Genomic DNA, 17,200 nt, shown 5'->3' on the forward strand with positions numbered 1-17,200 from the left:
GCCAGACAGCGCTATCGTTAGCCGCGAGAAACGGATACGAGGAGGTAGTAGAGCTACTCCTCGAGAAGGGTGCTGAGCTCGAGGCTAAGGACAGATGGGGTAGGACGGCGTTACGGTGCGCTATGACGTTTGGACATAAGGCAGTAGTAAAGCTACTCCTCGAGAAAGGTGATGTTGAGCACGAGTCTGAGGATGCAGATAGCCTGATGGCGACATCGTGAGCCAGCTGGGCTTAACCTGTTCTCCACCGCTGCCTTTGGACACCCCAGCATCACAACATTTTCCCTTTGATTGTGCTTGCGTGACAAGAGCGGAATCGAGCTGTGCTACCACAGCTGCGGTGTCCAGACTTCCCGCCGCAATCAGGCCGTGTTCGCGCAAGGCTGAGACAGGGAACGGGTATCTTCGCTGAGACAGGATCTGTCTGCCATGCCTCACACGAACCACTCGAGCGCACAGAGTTGCTCGTTCAGGCCATGGATCCATCACTCACAAGGCTGAAGCACTTGGCGTGTTTGATTCCAGGCGCTCCATATGGCTTCACGAATCCCCCTCTTTATGATAGCGACCTTTACTGCCGCGGCGGAGACCTCCTTGGTCATCAAGCCCCAATTCCACACATGTGCTGTTGGTCGGAAACACCGACGCGGCACTGACCGCTCGACCAGGTCAAGAAGACTCACCTCGACATCCACATGCTCGTGGTCGATCGGCAATTTGCGAAAATCCCGCGTCATAGCAGATATCAAGGGGAATCTGTCGGGCAAGTCATCGCGGCTACCGAGGGAGATAGAAACACACCAAGAGACAAGAAGTCTTGTCAACATGGGAAACAAGAGGCAGGGCAAGATGGTTGTCGATCGAGAGACAGGGACTTCTGGCGGCGTATCTTGCCTCACAGCCTTGTCAAGAAATGTTGATATCCATCGACATAGAGGCCGGGCAAGGGAGATCGAGATGTCCGGTCGCAAACACCAAAGCGGCTAGCAATTCGCCCCTTCTCTCGCTCGGAGGACGACGGCGCCGAAGTCCGGACTGGCCAATTCGATTGCCCTCTCTGCGTGATATCAACGGCGAGCGCCAAAACAAAAGAAAACCCTCTTCGTAGGGCGTGAAAAATGGACCAGAATGGAGAATATGGATGAATTTAGCACGAAATCTAGTAGAAAGTCAACCACCTAAATCAAGAAACCCCCTACTGTATAATCTGGACAAGACAGTCCAAGTGCCCATGGCCATGGCTTGAAGCGAAAATCGCTTTCTCCTCGGTGGGCATGAGGTCAAGGGGCCAAACCCAATCTCTATCGATGACCAGGTCCCGTCCGTCACTGCAGATGCAGTTCCAGATATATGGTGTCAAGTCTGAGCACACAGCACGTCAGTCATCCGGGCCCATTTTTTTGGATATATTTGTCCATCATACACTCTGTCCTTCTTGAACCCAACGCCCTGCAGCCTGCCCACCTCGATGAACCCCCATCTCTTGTACCAGTCGCGCAGCGCCAGGCCCTGGCCCGGCGCGGTCTCGTCGACGGCCATGATCGCCATGACCTTCCGCACGTCCGCCTCGACGGGGCTGTCCTCGTGCCCGACCTCCCGCGTGAGGTGTTTGGTCGTGCGGAGCGCCTCGAGCAGCCGCGCGACCATCTGGCTCCCGACGCCCCGGTTCGTGTGCCGCGGGTGGCAGAAGAGGCTGATCTCGACCGTGTGTCCGTACCCCAGCATGAACCCGCGAAAGGCCGACGCGTACGCGTAGCCCACCACCCGGCCCTGGTGGTCGTCGTCGTCGTTGACGGCCACGAGGTACGGAAGCTGGCGCGCGCGGCTATCCTCGAACCGCGAGGCGACGTAGTTCGGCGGCGGCTGCTGGACCAGGAACGACACCACCGTGTTCAGCACGTAGTGCTCGAAGATCGCCCGGATCTGGGGCAGGTCATCCTCAGTGGCTGGGCGGACGGTGACGGCCATGGCAGCACGACAGGGTGGTAGAATCCATGTATTGAGTATTACGAGGCAGAGCGAAGGGCGCATGTGCTCTCGTATTCGCATCGCCCGAGTTTCCTCTCTTGGCTGCATACAAGGGGTATTCACAATCACGTGAAGCCCGCTTTTAAGATTCCCGATTTGGGCATTAACCCGAGTTCGAGATTTCAATGGCGGGGACTTCCCCTGGCTGACACCACACTGTCTGCACTGTCTGCACTGCACTGCACTTTTAGTCTCTGCGAGTCTACGAGGGCGAGGCGTCGGCGCACGCGGAGAGAGTGTTCGTGCTTCTTTCAATAATTCCTTCCTTGATACCTCTCGATGTCGTCCTGCTCTTCCACAATACGAGCGAGGGGAGTGAGGACAGTGGAGCAGTGTGATACCGGCTACAGGGTCCGTCCGATGGTGACAAGACCGATCCCAGAAGAATCATAATATCTGTCCGATGATCGGAGCCACCGCCCGCAAAGCCTGCCTTGAATCTGGATGATTCCTCAAACCCCTGATTGCGTCGTCAGCCTCGCTGCGATCTTGGGAGTATCCCGTCCAGATTCAAGGGCGCTAGGCTCCGGGCGTGTATCTTGGAGGATGGGGTCGGCACCACCACCGCCATCACTGATGAAAGTGGTGTTTGCCCTTCGACGGAACCAAGGGCCGCTTTTGAAGTACTTGTCGAGTCACGAATATCAAGGGAAAGAACTCGTCCTGTCATGTGCAGATGGGGTCAGAAGATACGAGGCCCAAATGTTGTCCATATCGGAGGTAACGTAACAACGCTGGCTCATCTGAACCGACATGTATTGGCAAGGTAATCTAGCTGGGCCTGACTGACTTCTCACACGAAACCCGGTCTGTTTCCTTCCTTCAGGCACAAAACCGGTTACCAAGAACCCACAGAACAGAAACTGGAGCCACGCAGTCTGTACAGATCTCTGACTGATATTCCGCATATCCTCAGAGACCTGCTGTTCTTTCTCTCCTCTCCGATTTTCTTACCAGATATATCGAAACGAGATGTGCTGATCGCTGACCTCTTCCAGCGTGGCATGGGAGGCGATGTGCGGGTGCAGCTCGTTGCGGCCGGCGTACTCTTGGACGATGAGATCCTTCTTGCGATTTTCGCGACGCATCCACCAAATGCAGACCAGGGCACTGCAGAGCGCGACCGCGTTGAAGCCCAGCACGATCGAGTGGCCTTTCACAAAGCGCGGGGGGGTCGTGTAGATGCGGGTCCCCATGACGGAGAAGCAGAGGCCGCAGCACTCGGCAAACGCCCAGGTCGCGCCGCGCTTGGTGAAGCCGCCGGTGTTGATGGCGATCCAGACCGGCAGGATGATGATCGCTGAGTAGCACCCCGCGGTGATGAAACAGGCCGCGACGACGGAGGCGACGGCGTTGGTGGTCGACAGGAGCATGATGTAGCCCACGATGCAGACAATGTATCCCGACAGCAGGAATGGGCCCTTGCGACCAATGCGGTCCGACCAGATCCCCGTCACCAGCACCATGATGGATGCACAGACGTACGGAATGATGGTGAATAGCTGAGTCCTCACTGTTGCCCCAATCGGTCAGTATTGTCCGGACGCGTGACCATATCTGGCTACAAGACCAGGGTGCTTCTTACGTGCTGAAAAGCCAAAGTCATGGATAAAGATGGGCAGGAAGCTGCCGACCACGCCCACGCCCAGTACCGAGGCACTCTGGCAGACGGCAAAGAGATACGTCTTGGGATCTCTGAGGGTCCGCCACAGCTGCGCTGGCTGCACCTTTGCTCCTTCGGTGTTGTACGCTGCACAATCATGTTAGTAAGATACGGTAACCCCTCGGAACACGGTGGAACAACGCGCCTGCAGACCTCTCCGCGGCCGATGCGATCTCCTCCTCGGTAAACAGCCAATGTCGCTTGCCGCGCTTCTGCAAGTCGTCCGCATAGCGTGGGAGAAGAGTGATGACCAAGAGGCCGACAAAGATGGCCACTATGCCTTCGATGAGAAACAGCCACCGCCATGGCGCGCGTCCAGTGGCTTCCTGGCTCAAATCACGCTGGATGGCGTAGGCGATCAACCCGCCAAACGCCCCTGACGTGGTGGAGGCGGCATAGAGGATAGCTGACATTTTCCCCAGTGTCAGTAAGTGCAAAGGCTTTTTCGATGATGTACCTCTCTGCCCTCAGCGTGACAACATACCTACTCGCGTGGCCAGCTCGCTGCGGGTGTAGTAGAGACTGGTGTAGATTGTGATGATCGGGACGAAACTGGACCCGCAACCGATCAGGAGGCGCAGCACGACCAGAGTGGCGTAGTTTTGGGCCGCGGACATGCCACAGAGCATGACGCCGAAGAAGACGACGCCGGCCCCGATGGATCGGTTGGGCTTGAGCTTCCGGTTGAGGATGTTGGCGGGCAGCAGCATGATGATGTAGCCGACGACTGGACGTCATATACATCAGCGAAAAGGGGGGCAGCTTCTCGACGCCGCGGGTCCAACGTACACAACAACGTGACAGTGTCATAGAACTGGGACGCCGTCAGGCCAAGGTCTTTGCCCATGCCCATGACTTGGGCGTTGCCAATGCAGTTGCGGTCCTGAGCTGGTCATTAGCAAGCAGTTTGTCCAAACTCGGAGTTTGAGAGACACCGTCTACTTACCAGGTACGAGGCAAAGAATGCCAGAGCCCCCAGCGGTAGAATGGTGAAGTCGCACTTGTGCACCACGCGGTTCTCGATCGACGAGCGCTGCTGTCTGATCGCGGACCTGGCGATGAGGTCGAGCTCTGTTTTTTCTTGGTGCCCATCCTCGACGTGGCTGGTCTCGTCAAAGCTGACGGTCGTCTCGAGGACGTTATCGATCCCCGCTTTCTCCATGATCAAAGATGATGTTGTGTCGGACGAGGACGTGGAAAAGGAAGGACTGCTGAATGGTCTGCGCAGAGAGCAGCATAGGGGAATCTGCCGGTTTATTTATACGATCCCCAGAGCAGGTCCAGTGACGAAGCATACGAGAAACGAGTCTCATCCGGGGTACGGGGTTCGAATCGCCTGCAACTCCGCATTCCAGTTGTCGTCGACGATGGTTATGCCGAGATGGACTCTCTGGTTTCGAGTTCCCCAGAAAGATCTAGCCAGAAACCTTGGGCACCGCCGACTTTTCGCTCCTCCTGCTCGCCACTCGAGCCCGAGTTTTCGCAATTGGTGGAAGTCGCGACGAGCCTTCGGGGTCGAGACTCTACAATATCGTCTTTTCCGGTATTTTACGTCGATTAAATGAGTCCACCTCCTTCTACAAGATCAAGTTATCTGATCTGACTCCCTGATACGATGGCGGCAAGCTTTCACAATACTTACATCATAACATCATATATTGTTTAAGTCAAAACATACATGAAGGAAAGCCTGACCTAAGATAGTCCCGCGGTAAGGTGAGAATTGATTGATATCTTGGGCCCCTTCTCATCTATACCACGTCGTCGTGACCGTTCCAATCTGCTGCTGCTCGCTGTTCTTCCCCTGCGCGTCTTTGAACAGGGCCTTCTGGCCCGTCACCCTGACGCGGTTGTTCACCCACTCCTTGCTCGTGGGCGCCTTGCCATCCTCGAACCACTTCTTGACGTTGGCCTTCCTGAGGACCGGGCTCTCGTCTACCAACGTGTTGATCACCACATCGTCGTTGGGGACGACGAAGTAGAAGACGCCGCTGCGGTCGTGGTTTCTTTGGTCCTGCGGCGGCTGCACCACCCGGTGGACCGCGGCCTTGAAGTAGTCGCCGGTCCACCACATCATCGGCTCGCCGGCGTTGACGATGATGGCGCCGGGGATGTGGCGGATGTACTTCCACTGCGCGTCGTCCTCGTAGTCGCGCACCTGCAGGCTCGTCATCGGTTGACTGAACAGGAGCGACAGAGCACTCAGGTCCTGATGGCCGCCCAGCCAGAGCTGCTTAGAATCGTTCGAGGCGTCATCATCATCGTGATAGTACTCCATCCAGCGAGCCCAGGACTCGTCGTGCTTCTCGTACCGATGCAACTTCACGAAGAACTCCTCGTCCTCGATCTCCAGCGCGATGGCAAAGAGCCGGAGGAGCTTGTAGAGGATGTCCTTGTGGACGGTGTCGACAAACTCCTGGATTTCGTGGCGGTAAGGTTCCAGCGCGGCGGGTTGCTCGTGCAGGCTCATGTTTCTGTTCACGTTGAAGTTCTCGATACGGTCGGGGACGCCGCCGGACTTCCAGTGGCCGCGGGGCTTGAAGCCCGGGTATTCGCCTTTGCCCAGGATGTCGGCCTTGAGCCGCTCCTTTTCCTCCTGCGGCGTCCGAGTCAGGATCGTATGGCCAATGTCCACCTGGCGGGTGACGACGTCCTCTGGAATGCCGTGGTTCACGATGACGAAGAATCCATGGGTACACATGGCTTTGTGAACCTGGTCGGCGAGCGCTTGCTTGGAGCCCGTCTCATACTGGGAAAAGTCGAGGATTTCGAGGTCTGCAAAGTCCAGTGTTTCTTTGCTCGGCCCCACAGGGACAAAATGGTCGACCTCGGGGAGCGTCTTGGATATCATGCTGGACGTTCGTGTTGTTGGAGCGTCGTAAGCAGAGGGAAGGAGGAGGAAATTTTGGACTCGCAGCCCATGTTGCGGCGGCGGCGGCGGTTGCTTATATTCACTGTATCACACACATCAGAACGGCTCTCGTGATGGCCAGGCCCTATGTCTCTCTGACACAAGCTGCGGCTCACGATCCCAGCCTCGAATCAATCGTTGCTCCGCGACTACATTGAGTGTGGACACTAGTGGCCGAAAAGTCGGCGAAAAGATATAGGCCGGTTTGCGACTCGACCCATCCTCCGAGGGCAAGGGACGTGACGGGCTATTGCGACACGTCCAGCCTGCATGCAGAGTCATAGTTGCGAAGTTGGCAGATAAAGAAGTGTGGAATGAGAATTTCAAGACTTAGTGGCATCTACGCCAACGGTCGAGGACTCAGAGATCTATGACTTTGAGATACACCATCGCCGTGACCAAAGAAGAATCTACTCTGAACATCGTGTGGTCTTCTTCTCGCCGATGTATATTTACCACGTGTGTAAGCCATCTTTCGACCAGCAAACTGACCACGCCGGGACCCAGAGGGCTGCTCAATTCGCATTCCAAGCAGGGTAGATTTCGCCTCCTGTGCTGCTAGGCAGGGCGCCATTTGACGCACGAACGACATCCTCAAAACTGGGATCCTGGTTAGCATTTCCAGGCCCATGGAAACGGGGGTTTCAAGCTTACGCCGGTTGAAATGTCATGTACAAAAACTCGTCGGTGTAGAACTTCTTGACGCCCAACGCCTGCTCCTCGGTGATGGCCTTTGGCTTCCAGCCCGAGGCTTGGGCCACGGCAAAGGTCTTGACTTGAGCCTCGAGGCATCGCTCCAGAGCACCGAACGTGAATGCGGCGCCGTCTGGGGTCTTTCCGACGGTGAGCAGGCCGTGGTTCTGCAGTATCACGGCTTTGTTCGTCGGGCCCAAGGCTTCGGCAATCTGCTTGCCTTCGTCTTCCGCCAGGACAAACCCATCAAAGCTTGGAAAGACGGAATGTGCGTCGTAGAACCTTAACGGGAGTCAGGATGGTGACAAGCCCAGAAAGGGAGAGGAACGTCAAGAACTCACTGGCAGCAGTCTTGGTTGAACATCTGCAGCTTCTCCCCAAATGGCGAGAATGACTTGCCGGCCACAGTATGCATGTGCACCACGGCTTGGACATCGGGGCGGGCTCTGTGCACCCCCGAATGAATGTAGAATCCCGCCGGGTTGATAACGTGCATGTTGCCTCCCACCACATGTCCATCATCGTTGACCAGGACCAGGTCATCAGGGGTGATGTGATTGAGACTCCGGCCGAACGGATTGATCCAGAGGTGATCAGGGAACTCGGGATCGCGGACAGTCATGTGGCCGCCGGCGCCCTCATTGCCGTAGCCCTGCGACCCAAGCCATCTCAGGGCGGCAGCATGGTGCAGCTTGCGGAAGGATCGTTCTTCAGCGAAGGTCTTGAATCTAGCGCGGATTCAGTGTCTGCGGAAGTGGACAACGACGAAAGGACTGACTTTGGAAACCTGATTCTCTGGATGGGTGTGGGCTGGCCTGGGAAGAGGCCAACATGCCCTTTGAAGAACTCGAAGTCTTTTGGATAGCACAGGTCGTCACCTGACAGGACAAGAGACTGATGGTTCTCCTGTTCTTGCTTGTCTGTTGATACAATAGTAGTGGCTGAGGGGGCCATGGTGAATGTGAGTTTGTAATGTAAAACTGGAACGGCGTGCAGTGTGCAAGTGTAGAGGACGCCCAAGAGATTCTGCAGAGTGGGAGCCTTTATGAGCACGACCTACCTGCAGCATATCACAATCCCGGTGGTGAGGCTCATTCAGCGGGCGTAGCATACACGGCAGAAAGCTCCGCAACGCGAGTGATCATCCTCCTGTCCGCCGAAGCGTCGGATGAGGCGAAGACGGTAAAGTGTGTCTGGTTCTGTTTGCCGAAAGACGATCTCGCGTGGTCTGGGCCTGGACCGACTTTTCGCAGTTGTCAAGCTTTGTGGTTCAAGAACTGCGAAAACTCGGCCTTGGTAGGGAGTCGACACGACCAATAACATGGGCTCGAGGGCAAATGTCGACTTCCACTTACTCGCTGCTTATGGCAGGGATAGTAATGCCCCCCCAGAGAAGAAGAGGCATCATGAGTGGTTGATTCGTTCATGTGAGTGCTGAACACATGGCTGGAGTCTGACCCTGCCTATGCCCCTCAACCCCGTCAATCTGGGGTATGAATGTCGTTGCCATGGTCGAGCATATCACTAACTTCCGCTTTTGTCTCAATTCGGTGTAGCGATGGACTAACTGATCCGTCAACCACACTGCAGCAAGCTTCCCTTTTCGTTTCTTTCTCCCCAGCATATGTGCTACATGAGTTCCCCGTTCCATCGACACTCCTCGTGATGCGTACGCAGATACCCACGGCCACTTCGTTGGGAGGCGATCCCACAACGCCCTTGCGCAAAGTCCGACGATCAAAAGCGTGTACGTTATGTCGCCAGCAAAAGGTCTGAAAATCGCTTCTTCCCCCAAGCCAGGACCCGCGAGGACTAAAGCGTCGGCAGCTGAGATGTGATGCCTCCTCCAGCGACCCATCCAGGGCGTGTTCAAGGTGCGTCCGGGCTGGCGTCCCGTGCCAATTTTCGTCCAATTTCCAGCGGGTCAAGGCTCGAACGTAGGTCATGGTGGTGGTGGTGGTGGCTGGCAATCAGAAAACCCCCCTGATGCGGTTGGCAGGAAAGCAGACATGCAACGCGAGATTGATCGGTTACGAACTGCCCGCGCTTCTGCAACGCCTCCTCCCAAATCCTTCGAGAGTAGGCCTGCGTCCTCGGTCGAGCCTGTTGACGATGCCGCCACGCATCTGATGTTGGATTCTGGTCCTGATACTGTTGGATGGCCACCGCTGGCCCCGTCCTTTCACGATTTGGAGCCTCGCATCAGCAAACCATCATCAACCGGTGCGAATCTCTCAAGCGCATTGCCGCGGTGCGCCATGTCTCAGTCACTGAATGGCGTCCATGTGGACGGCCTCAAGATTGATGATTGCTTCCAGCTGTGAGAATCACAGACCGACCGATTGGTGGCGGCTATCGCTGTTTCAAAGGAGCTGATCCCTATCACAGGTACTTTAAACACTACCACCCCATGCTGCCCATATTAGACGCATCATGCCGCCCCGACACCTACTATTATAAGCTCTCTCCCTTTGTCTTCTGGTGTGTGGTCATCACCGGCTCGCGGAGGTACGAGCTCGACCCGACGCTACTTGGCCGTCTCTCACCTGGCGTGACTGTCCTGGCATCAAAAGCTCTACAGCAAACGTCGTCCTACTTTTCAACCATCCGTGGTCTCATGATCCTGTGCACCTGGCCGCTCCCCATGAAGACCATCCTCGACGACCCATCTCCGATGTACTCCGGGGCGGCCATGCAGCTGGCCTTGCAGCACGGACTCCACATGCTGCAGCTTCGAGGCGCCGTCGCCGACGTATCTTACGAGCCTTTCCTGGCGCGAACGTGGGCGTATCTGGAGTTTTCGTGTCACTGGTTGGTGCCGTCCACCTCCGCGTTCTACCAAGGATCTAGGGATATCTGCTGACTCCTCCCGCGCAGTACAAGTTGGTCCTGCGGTATGCCGCCTCATCGTTGTCTCGACGCGTTCGACGTCGAATTGCCATGCTCCTCCGATGCTTCGAGGCTACTACCACCCAGCACATACTGGATGCAAAAGTTCGAGAAAGTGGTCGCTCGCGCCGACGAGGTGCTGGCCGACACCGTTCGCTCAGGGGGCCCGCTCGCCACCTTGAGATCGCTTATCAACGTCTTTGATGACCAGATTCTCGAGGTCTCCCGCAAAGCGCTGGAAGACATGCGCTCCGACGCGTCCATGACGGCCACGGGGGCCAGAACGGACGACAGCGTCCTCCCAAACCCCCTGATCGTGACAACCGCGAGGGTCCACGTCAACGCGTACCATTTCTTCGGCGCCGACCCGTCGGAGCACATGTCGGGCCTGGTCGAGTTGTCGCATCTGATCCGTCAGTTTGCCGAGCAGGCCTCGAAAATGGACGGCAACAGCGACTGGGCATTCTACGCCTCGGAGCCGTACTTCCGCCACATCTGCCTGCTCCTGGCGATGCTGTTGCGGATGTCGCACAGCCGCCATCTCCGATTGTGGATCGACATGAAGCAGGGCGAACGCACCTTCTTTGCCCTGCTCAAGCTGCTGAAACGGCGGAGCCTCCAGTTTGGAGATGTCAACGCCCACGTGGTAACGCTGTTTTCGCAGCTGTGGCATGACGATTCGATCTTCCGACTGCAGGACGGGTCGCAGGACAGCCTACACGTCCACACGCGTGGACGGGGGGTAAGACATATTCCCTCCCTCTTCTTTTCCTGAGGAGAGTCAGTCCGCATACATTAAGCTAATGTTTTCCTTTCCCCCCAGGCTTTTGGGATTCTGTACGACTGCTTGACGCCGCCTCGACCCCGAGACTCCTCGCACGCCCCGGTTGAGGCTCTGCATGCGCGACCCGGAGGCGATGCACTTCATGACGTGTCGTGTGCTGGCACAACGGCTCTCACCAATGAAACCTCCGTCGACAGCCCTCTTCCCGCCGACGATGATTTCCTCGGTGCGCTCCCCAACGAACTGTCGTGGGATTTTGTACATGACGGCTCCCAATGGCCCAACGAGAGTCTATTCTGGGAAGCATGAGGGTGGAAAGGAGGTGTAAAACTGCTCTGGCAATAAGGCGCTGACCATCACTAAGTATGGGCCTATAATCAAGATATGAGGCGTGTCTCTGAACCGAACATTCAATGCCTGGCGAAAAAAGTCATCAGGTCAAGGCCATTAATTTTTCGGCCAAATAAATGCCCGACACGATCTTTGCCATCTTGCCATCCTTGTCTGGAAGAAGCAACTAAGATCCGTTTGTTTCTCAGTGGCAAACGGCATTGGAGACCGTGTTGGAGAAAAGCACCTGTGAGCCTTTGACCAGTGACCACAGCGAGTCGCGGCGAATGTCCGACGAGGCCCGATGGCATTGCCGTCAATCCGCCTTCACCAGCACCATCGTCGTCTTCTCATAGATATATATACTTGGATGTGTTTCGTAGCCATCTACCTATACCCCCGACCGACCAAACGAACGAACTGACTGTCTAACTAACTGACTGACGACTGGCCAAACGACACTCAATTAACCCCCTCACCAGCTTGAATCCTTCTCACCATGGGCTCCATCCCCAACGCCCCGTCGACCACATCTTCCTCCTCCTCACATCCGCAACCACTCGCCCCTCCCCCGTCGACAACGACGTACAAAATCGCCTCGATCCCCGCCGACGGGATCGGCCCCGAGGTCATCTCCGCGGGGCTGCGCGTGCTGGCGACGCTCTCGCAGGCCTTCGCCTCGCGCTTCACCTTCGCCGTCACCCACTTCGACTGGTCCAGTGAGACGTACCTGCGCACAGGCCGCTACGTGCCCGAGGGCGGGCTGGACGAGCTGCGGAACTTCGATGCCATCCTGTTCGGCGCCGTCGGCGACCAGCGCGTGCCCGACCACGTCTCGTTGTGGGGGTTGCGCCTCGCCATCTGCCAGCCCCTGCAGCAGTACGCCAACGTGCGGCCGACGCGGATCCTGCGCGGGGTGACGTCGCCGCTGGCGGCGTGTCAGGGCAGCGCTGAGAATGCGAAGAAGCTGGATTGGGTGATTGTAAGTACTTACCGCGGCTACTTCCCATCGCGATATCTTGTGTATTTATCTCTACATGTCTATATATCTCCCTAACCATACACATTCTAACAACCTCCCCCAGATCCGCGAGAACAGCGAAGGCGAGTACGCCGGGCACGGGGGCCGCTCGCACCTGCACCAGGCGTGGGAGGTCGGGACGGAGGTGAGCGTGTTCACGCGGCACGGGTGCGAGCGGCTGCTGCGGTTCGCGTACGAGACGGCGCGGGCGCGGCCGCGCAAGACGCTCACCTTCGTGACCAAGTCGAACGCGCAGCGCAACGGCATGGTGCTGTGGGACGAGGTCAACGCGGCGGTGGCGCGCGAGTACCCGGACGTGGCGGCGGACAAGATGCTGGTCGACGCCATGACGTGCCGCATGGCGCTGCAGCCCGAGACGCTCGACACGGTGGTCGCCACCAACCTGCACGCCGACATCCTCTCGGACCTGGCCGCCGCGCTGGCGGGCTCCATCGGCATCGCGCCCACCAGCAACCTCGACCCCACGCGCCGCAACCCCAGCATGTTCGAGCCCATCCACGGCTCCGCCTGGGACATCGCGGGGCAAGGTGTCGCCAACCCCGTCGGCACCTTCTGGACCTGCGCCGAGATGGTGCGCTGGCTGGGCCAGCCCGAGGCCGCCGACATGCTCATGGCTGCCGTCGAGGCCGTGCTGGGCGCGGGCGTCAAGACCAGGGATCTGGGCGGCCAGGCCGGCACCGACGAGGTGACCGACAAGGTGTGCGAGGAGATCCTGCGGCTGGGCAAGGAGCGAGGCTTCTTTGTCGCGGGGAAGGAATAGGGTGGAGCGGAGATGGTGATTCCAAGGGCTGGTGACTTACTACTTTACATAACACACTGGCTCGTGTATTTCTCCCGAGTCAATATATATATATATATATATATATCACGTCGAGAAGGAGAAAACAGCCAAAAGCATTTGTCAAAAGCCAAAAGAACAGTTACACAATGAACAACCAGCCGCTGCATGACGATTTTCTTCTTTTTTTACTCACAGTACCCTTCAAACCGGCAAAACTCGGTAATCACGACTCAATCCCCCTCCACACAAGCATTTACACACCTTGGTACGTATAGTAAGTTACGTGGATTGCTTCGCGGGCTCCAACACGACCATCTGCCTCCACCCACCATTCCGTTCCGCCGCGGCGAACGCATCGCGCCACTCGCGCAGCCCAAAGGCCTTGAGGCCCGGCAACTCGAAGCGCAGCCTGCCGGACTCGACCAGGGCGATGGCCCTGCGGATGGCCTCGCGCTCGTACATGAACTTGCCGCCGATGACCAGGTCGTTGAACATGACGTGCAGGTACGGGATCGGGACGGGCTGCGCGATGCCGCCCTGGAAGCAGGCGCGGCCGCCCTTGCGCAAGGACATCAGGCAGCTGGTGATGTGCGTCGACCCGGCCGCCGCCGCAGGCGAGAAGTCCAGGTACTTGTCGACGGGGCCGGCGTGCTGGATGGCGGCGACGTCCGTGTCCACGGTGCCCGACAGGGCGACCGCGTCGATGCGGCTGCGGGGGTACACGGGGCCCAACGTCGCCTTCATCCCTTCCAGGACGTCCTTCTTGCGGCCGCAGATGACCACGTCCGCGCCCAGCGCCAGGGCGACTTCCACGGCGGCCCCGCCGAACTGGCCCGTCGCGGGGGCGATGACGACGCGGTCGCCGGCTCGGACGTCCAGCTCTGCCAGGCCGCCCATTGGCACCAGGAAGCGGATGATGTAGGCCATCTCGTGGTGCGAGTAGCCGAGCCCGTCCTTCAACTTGTCCTCGTCGAGCGCGTGGATGTTTTCGAGCGGCCACCGCGCGAACTCGGCACACGAGCCGTCCCGCCAGTCCCCCTTCATGAGCCGCGCGGCGCCCTCGGAAAGCCCCCCGTGGACGCCCAGCAGGATGCTCTTCGCGGGGTCGTCGCGGCCGCGGATCATGGGGTCGACGAGGACCAGCTGGCCCGGCGCGAGGTGCGTGGCGTCGCTGCCCACCGCGACAATGCGTCCAATCGCCCCGCCGCCCACGGTCATGGGAGGATGTAGTGGGTATTGCAGGGCGCCAGAGTAGAGCTTCGCCGCGTATGCGAGAACGGGCGACGAAAGTACCTGGACGATGGCGCTTCCTGGGATAAGCTCTGGCGCGGCAATGGACTTGACTTCGAGCGGAGCGTCTAAGGAGGAAAGCACCAGCGCATGATGAGTGTCTGGTAGCGAGACCATCTTGTTCTTGCGGTAGCGCGCAGTGGAAGCAATGCTAGGTGACTGGATAACAGTGGTTGCGAGGACAGCGGCTGCATGGTGAGTAGCCACTAAGAGCGACACCAGCCGGCTTTATATGTCGAGCCCAGCCCCATTCAACTCTTGTCCCTGACGTCTGCGTGGACGTTGTAGATACAGACAAACATCGACGTCCGTATAACCTCCAATCTCCATTGGAATCGTCGGCGGAGATAAAACGGATTTAATCCCCCTCGAAGTCGTTCGTGAGGAGCATCGGTTTCAAAGTGCCCTGCTCTCATATCTCATGGGGTTGTAGGGCACCAGATCTGGCCTCGAACTTTGCAGAGACCGGTGCTTGGTGACTGCGTCGTTGTCGAGGCTGATCAGCTGGCATCTACTTTCTAAAAGGACGGACCGATTGGGGAAGGGCGGTTAGGCTGACCCTGCAGAGACAGTAGCGCAGTCGAGGTACATTGCAGGTGAGCAATCACAATCTATGGCTGCAGGGAAGCGCAGGGAGGAAAGGTCTGGGGACTGGGCTTAACTTGATATTACATCTCATCTCGATGAGATATCAGCTATCGATACCCGTCGAATGATGCTGCAATGCAGGATCCGGATGACCACCAACACCTTCGCTCCCACGACATTCACCACCAGGTTCGATTGATGACAGTAGTCGATACTCCGGCACTCCCTCCATGAACCGAACGCAATGCCATGATAAACAATACGCTTGCTGTGCTGGATCAGGACTCTTTCCTTCGTGCTGGCCGGCTCCTCATTGCCTGGACCTGTTTCGAATTCTGCCGCCGCTGATGTCACACGCAAAGGGAATTCTTTCTTCCTTTTCTCATGCTCAAACTCGAGGCACACGGCGGGGACTTGGAGCATGCATTTCCTTTCCACGGCGGTGCATAATCAATCCACAAGATTCACACACAAGCGAGCAGCATGGCCAGAGCCCTTGTGAAGACACTCCATCGTGGATGACAAGGTGTCGATGATCGCAGAACGTGGCCTCGTCAAGAGTGAGCGACTCAGAAGATGCACTCTGGAGTAGCTTTGGTGCTCACCTGGCCAGATGGTCCTGGTTTAGCGCGTTCCTTTCCTTTACCACTTCCTTCCGCCTCAATCTTTCCGTCCTTGTTGGCGACTGCCATGTTGTCTTCACCGCCAGACGCAGAGCCAGAGGGTTGACCACTCGCTCCGTCCAAGTAAAGTCCAGCATTTTCGGGGGTGTAGATGAGACGATCATTCTCTTGTCGTGACAATGAAGTCACATCGAGTTCAGACTTTGCCCTCAAGCGGGACTGTTCATTGGTTGGCAACAACTCTGTGGGAAATGCAACTGTATACAAATCATACTCACCAGTATGGGACAGGTCATCTTCGGTCGGGGGGAACACGAGCCTAGATCAGATCACCGGTCAGAAATATGGACGTTAGTGATCAAAGGGAAACTTACGGGAGAGCAGAGTCGTAGGCATCCACATCGTTGTCGACAAAGTTGCACAAGATGATCTTCTCCAGTTGAAGTCCGGTTGGCTCGTCGACGAAGGTACGGATCTCGGAGAGAGCAGCGCGAGCGGCAAGATGGCTGGGATAACCGTAGACACCAGTGGAGATTGCGGGAAATGCGATGGTCTTGCAGCCATGTTCGACGGCAAGATTGAGGGCAGTTCGGTATGCGGCACGCAGAAGAGGTTCCGAGGTGTGTTTGTCTTGGTAGATGGGGCCAACCGCGTGGATGACCTTCTTGGAAGGAAGGTTGTATGCATCGGTTATTTTGGCAGAGCCTGTCTCGCATCCACCGAGGGTCAAGCATTCCTCCAGCAGTCCGGGTCCAGCTGCACGCTGGATGGCTCCGTCAACGCCACCACCACCTGCGAGGCGACGATTCGCTGCGTTGACAATGACATCGGCCTCGAGCAGTGTAATATCACCCTGAATGGTGCAGATCTTGTCATTGTGTTCTTGGTTTGGAGCCGGGAGGTTTTTAGCGGTTGAGGGGCGGAGCAGGTTGTTGCGATAAAGGTCGGAGAGAGTTGGAATGTCCTTAACAGGGAGAGGAGCCGCCATGGCTAGTGTCTGACTCTCGTGAAAACGTACACGAACGAAGCAGTGCTGGACAAAGGAAAAGGAAGAGGGGTACCGAAGACCTGGGCGATGAAGTAAGGAGGCAGTGAGGCTCATGCGGAAGCCAGATGTGGGAGACAAAAAGGCGAGCTCTGAGTGATAGAATGGTAAGTGAGAGAGGAAGTTGGAAGATACAGCGGGGAGGATGAAACAGAGAAAGAGTTGAGTGAAAGATGAATGAAGAAAAGGTGCAGCTGTCACCGTGACTGCTTTTGACTCCTCTGACTGCAGTGACTGCGTCCATGCAGCTACATATATATACAATAACGACGATGCGGGGGAAGTTGCGTCCCCGCGAGAGATGTCGCAATGAGACTGAGTTGGGCAGGTGTGGCGAGGCGACAATTGAAGGTGAAGGGGGATGGATGGTGACAGTGATGGTGAAGGTGAGGGGCGGAACAAGGGGTGCAGGCGTGCATGTCAGGGACCTTATTCGCCAGTGCCTGGAGGCTACCTAATAGGCACTAGATGCCTAAATGCCTACCTACTTGTAGGTAAAGTTCTTTGGCGTATCTCTCGTGGCTCACCCCCCC

At 57.2% G+C, this 17,200-nt stretch overlaps 5 protein-coding genes across 6 annotated transcripts; 2 read left to right on the forward strand and 3 right to left on the reverse strand.

The window, feature by feature from the left end:
- Window positions 1–1,124: 1,124 nt before the first annotated feature.
- PV07_08867 (uncharacterized protein) lies at window positions 1,125–1,986 on the reverse strand. Its single transcript, XM_016396071.1, has 2 exons — window positions 1,424–1,986; window positions 1,125–1,362 (listed from the first exon to the last, which is right to left on the reverse strand). The coding sequence occupies exons 1-2, from the start codon at window positions 1,966–1,968 to the stop codon at window positions 1,326–1,328; spliced, it is 582 nt and encodes a 193-aa protein (XP_016245927.1). The 5' UTR covers window positions 1,969–1,986; the 3' UTR covers window positions 1,125–1,325.
- Window positions 1,987–9,304: 7,318 nt separating this feature from the next.
- On the forward strand, window positions 9,305–11,277 carry PV07_08868 (uncharacterized protein; the record flags this gene model as incomplete). The annotated part of the gene is made up of 4 exons (XM_016396072.1): window positions 9,305–9,615; window positions 9,684–10,106; window positions 10,173–10,926; window positions 11,008–11,277. The coding sequence occupies 4 exons, from the start codon at window positions 9,305–9,307 to the stop codon at window positions 11,275–11,277; spliced, it is 1,758 nt and encodes a 585-aa protein (XP_016245928.1).
- Window positions 11,278–11,569: 292 nt separating this feature from the next.
- On the forward strand, window positions 11,570–13,197 carry PV07_08869 (tartrate dehydrogenase). Its single transcript, XM_016396073.1, has 2 exons — window positions 11,570–12,280; window positions 12,384–13,197. Exons 1-2 carry the CDS (start codon window positions 11,798–11,800, stop codon window positions 13,098–13,100), a joined length of 1,200 nt encoding a protein of 399 aa, XP_016245929.1. The 5' UTR covers window positions 11,570–11,797; the 3' UTR covers window positions 13,101–13,197.
- Window positions 13,198–13,400: 203 nt separating this feature from the next.
- On the reverse strand, window positions 13,401–14,957 carry PV07_08870 (uncharacterized protein; the record flags this gene model as incomplete). The annotated part of the gene is made up of 1 exon (XM_016396074.1): window positions 13,401–14,957. The coding sequence occupies exon 1, from the start codon at window positions 14,526–14,528 to the stop codon at window positions 13,401–13,403; it is 1,128 nt and encodes a 375-aa protein (XP_016245930.1). The 5' UTR covers window positions 14,529–14,957.
- On the reverse strand, window positions 14,953–16,910 carry PV07_08871. Of its 2 annotated transcripts, XM_016396076.1 has the most exons (4): window positions 15,997–16,910; window positions 15,901–15,941; window positions 15,605–15,841; window positions 14,953–15,549 (listed from the first exon to the last, which is right to left on the reverse strand). In XM_016396076.1, the coding sequence occupies exons 1-3, from the start codon at window positions 16,722–16,724 to the stop codon at window positions 15,819–15,821; spliced, it is 792 nt and encodes a 263-aa protein (XP_016245932.1). In that variant the 5' UTR covers window positions 16,725–16,910; the 3' UTR covers window positions 14,953–15,549; window positions 15,605–15,818. The 2 variants fall into 2 exon arrangements, with proteins under 2 accessions (XP_016245932.1, XP_016245931.1); XM_016396075.1 differs by having other exon boundaries at window positions 14,953–15,841.
- Window positions 16,911–17,200: the final 290 nt, after the last annotated feature.

Source organism: Cladophialophora immunda, assembly GCF_000835495.1.
Source record: "Cladophialophora immunda strain CBS 83496 unplaced genomic scaffold supercont1.5, whole genome shotgun sequence".
In the NCBI taxonomy this organism is placed as follows: Eukaryota; Fungi; Ascomycota; class Eurotiomycetes; order Chaetothyriales; family Herpotrichiellaceae; genus Cladophialophora; species Cladophialophora immunda.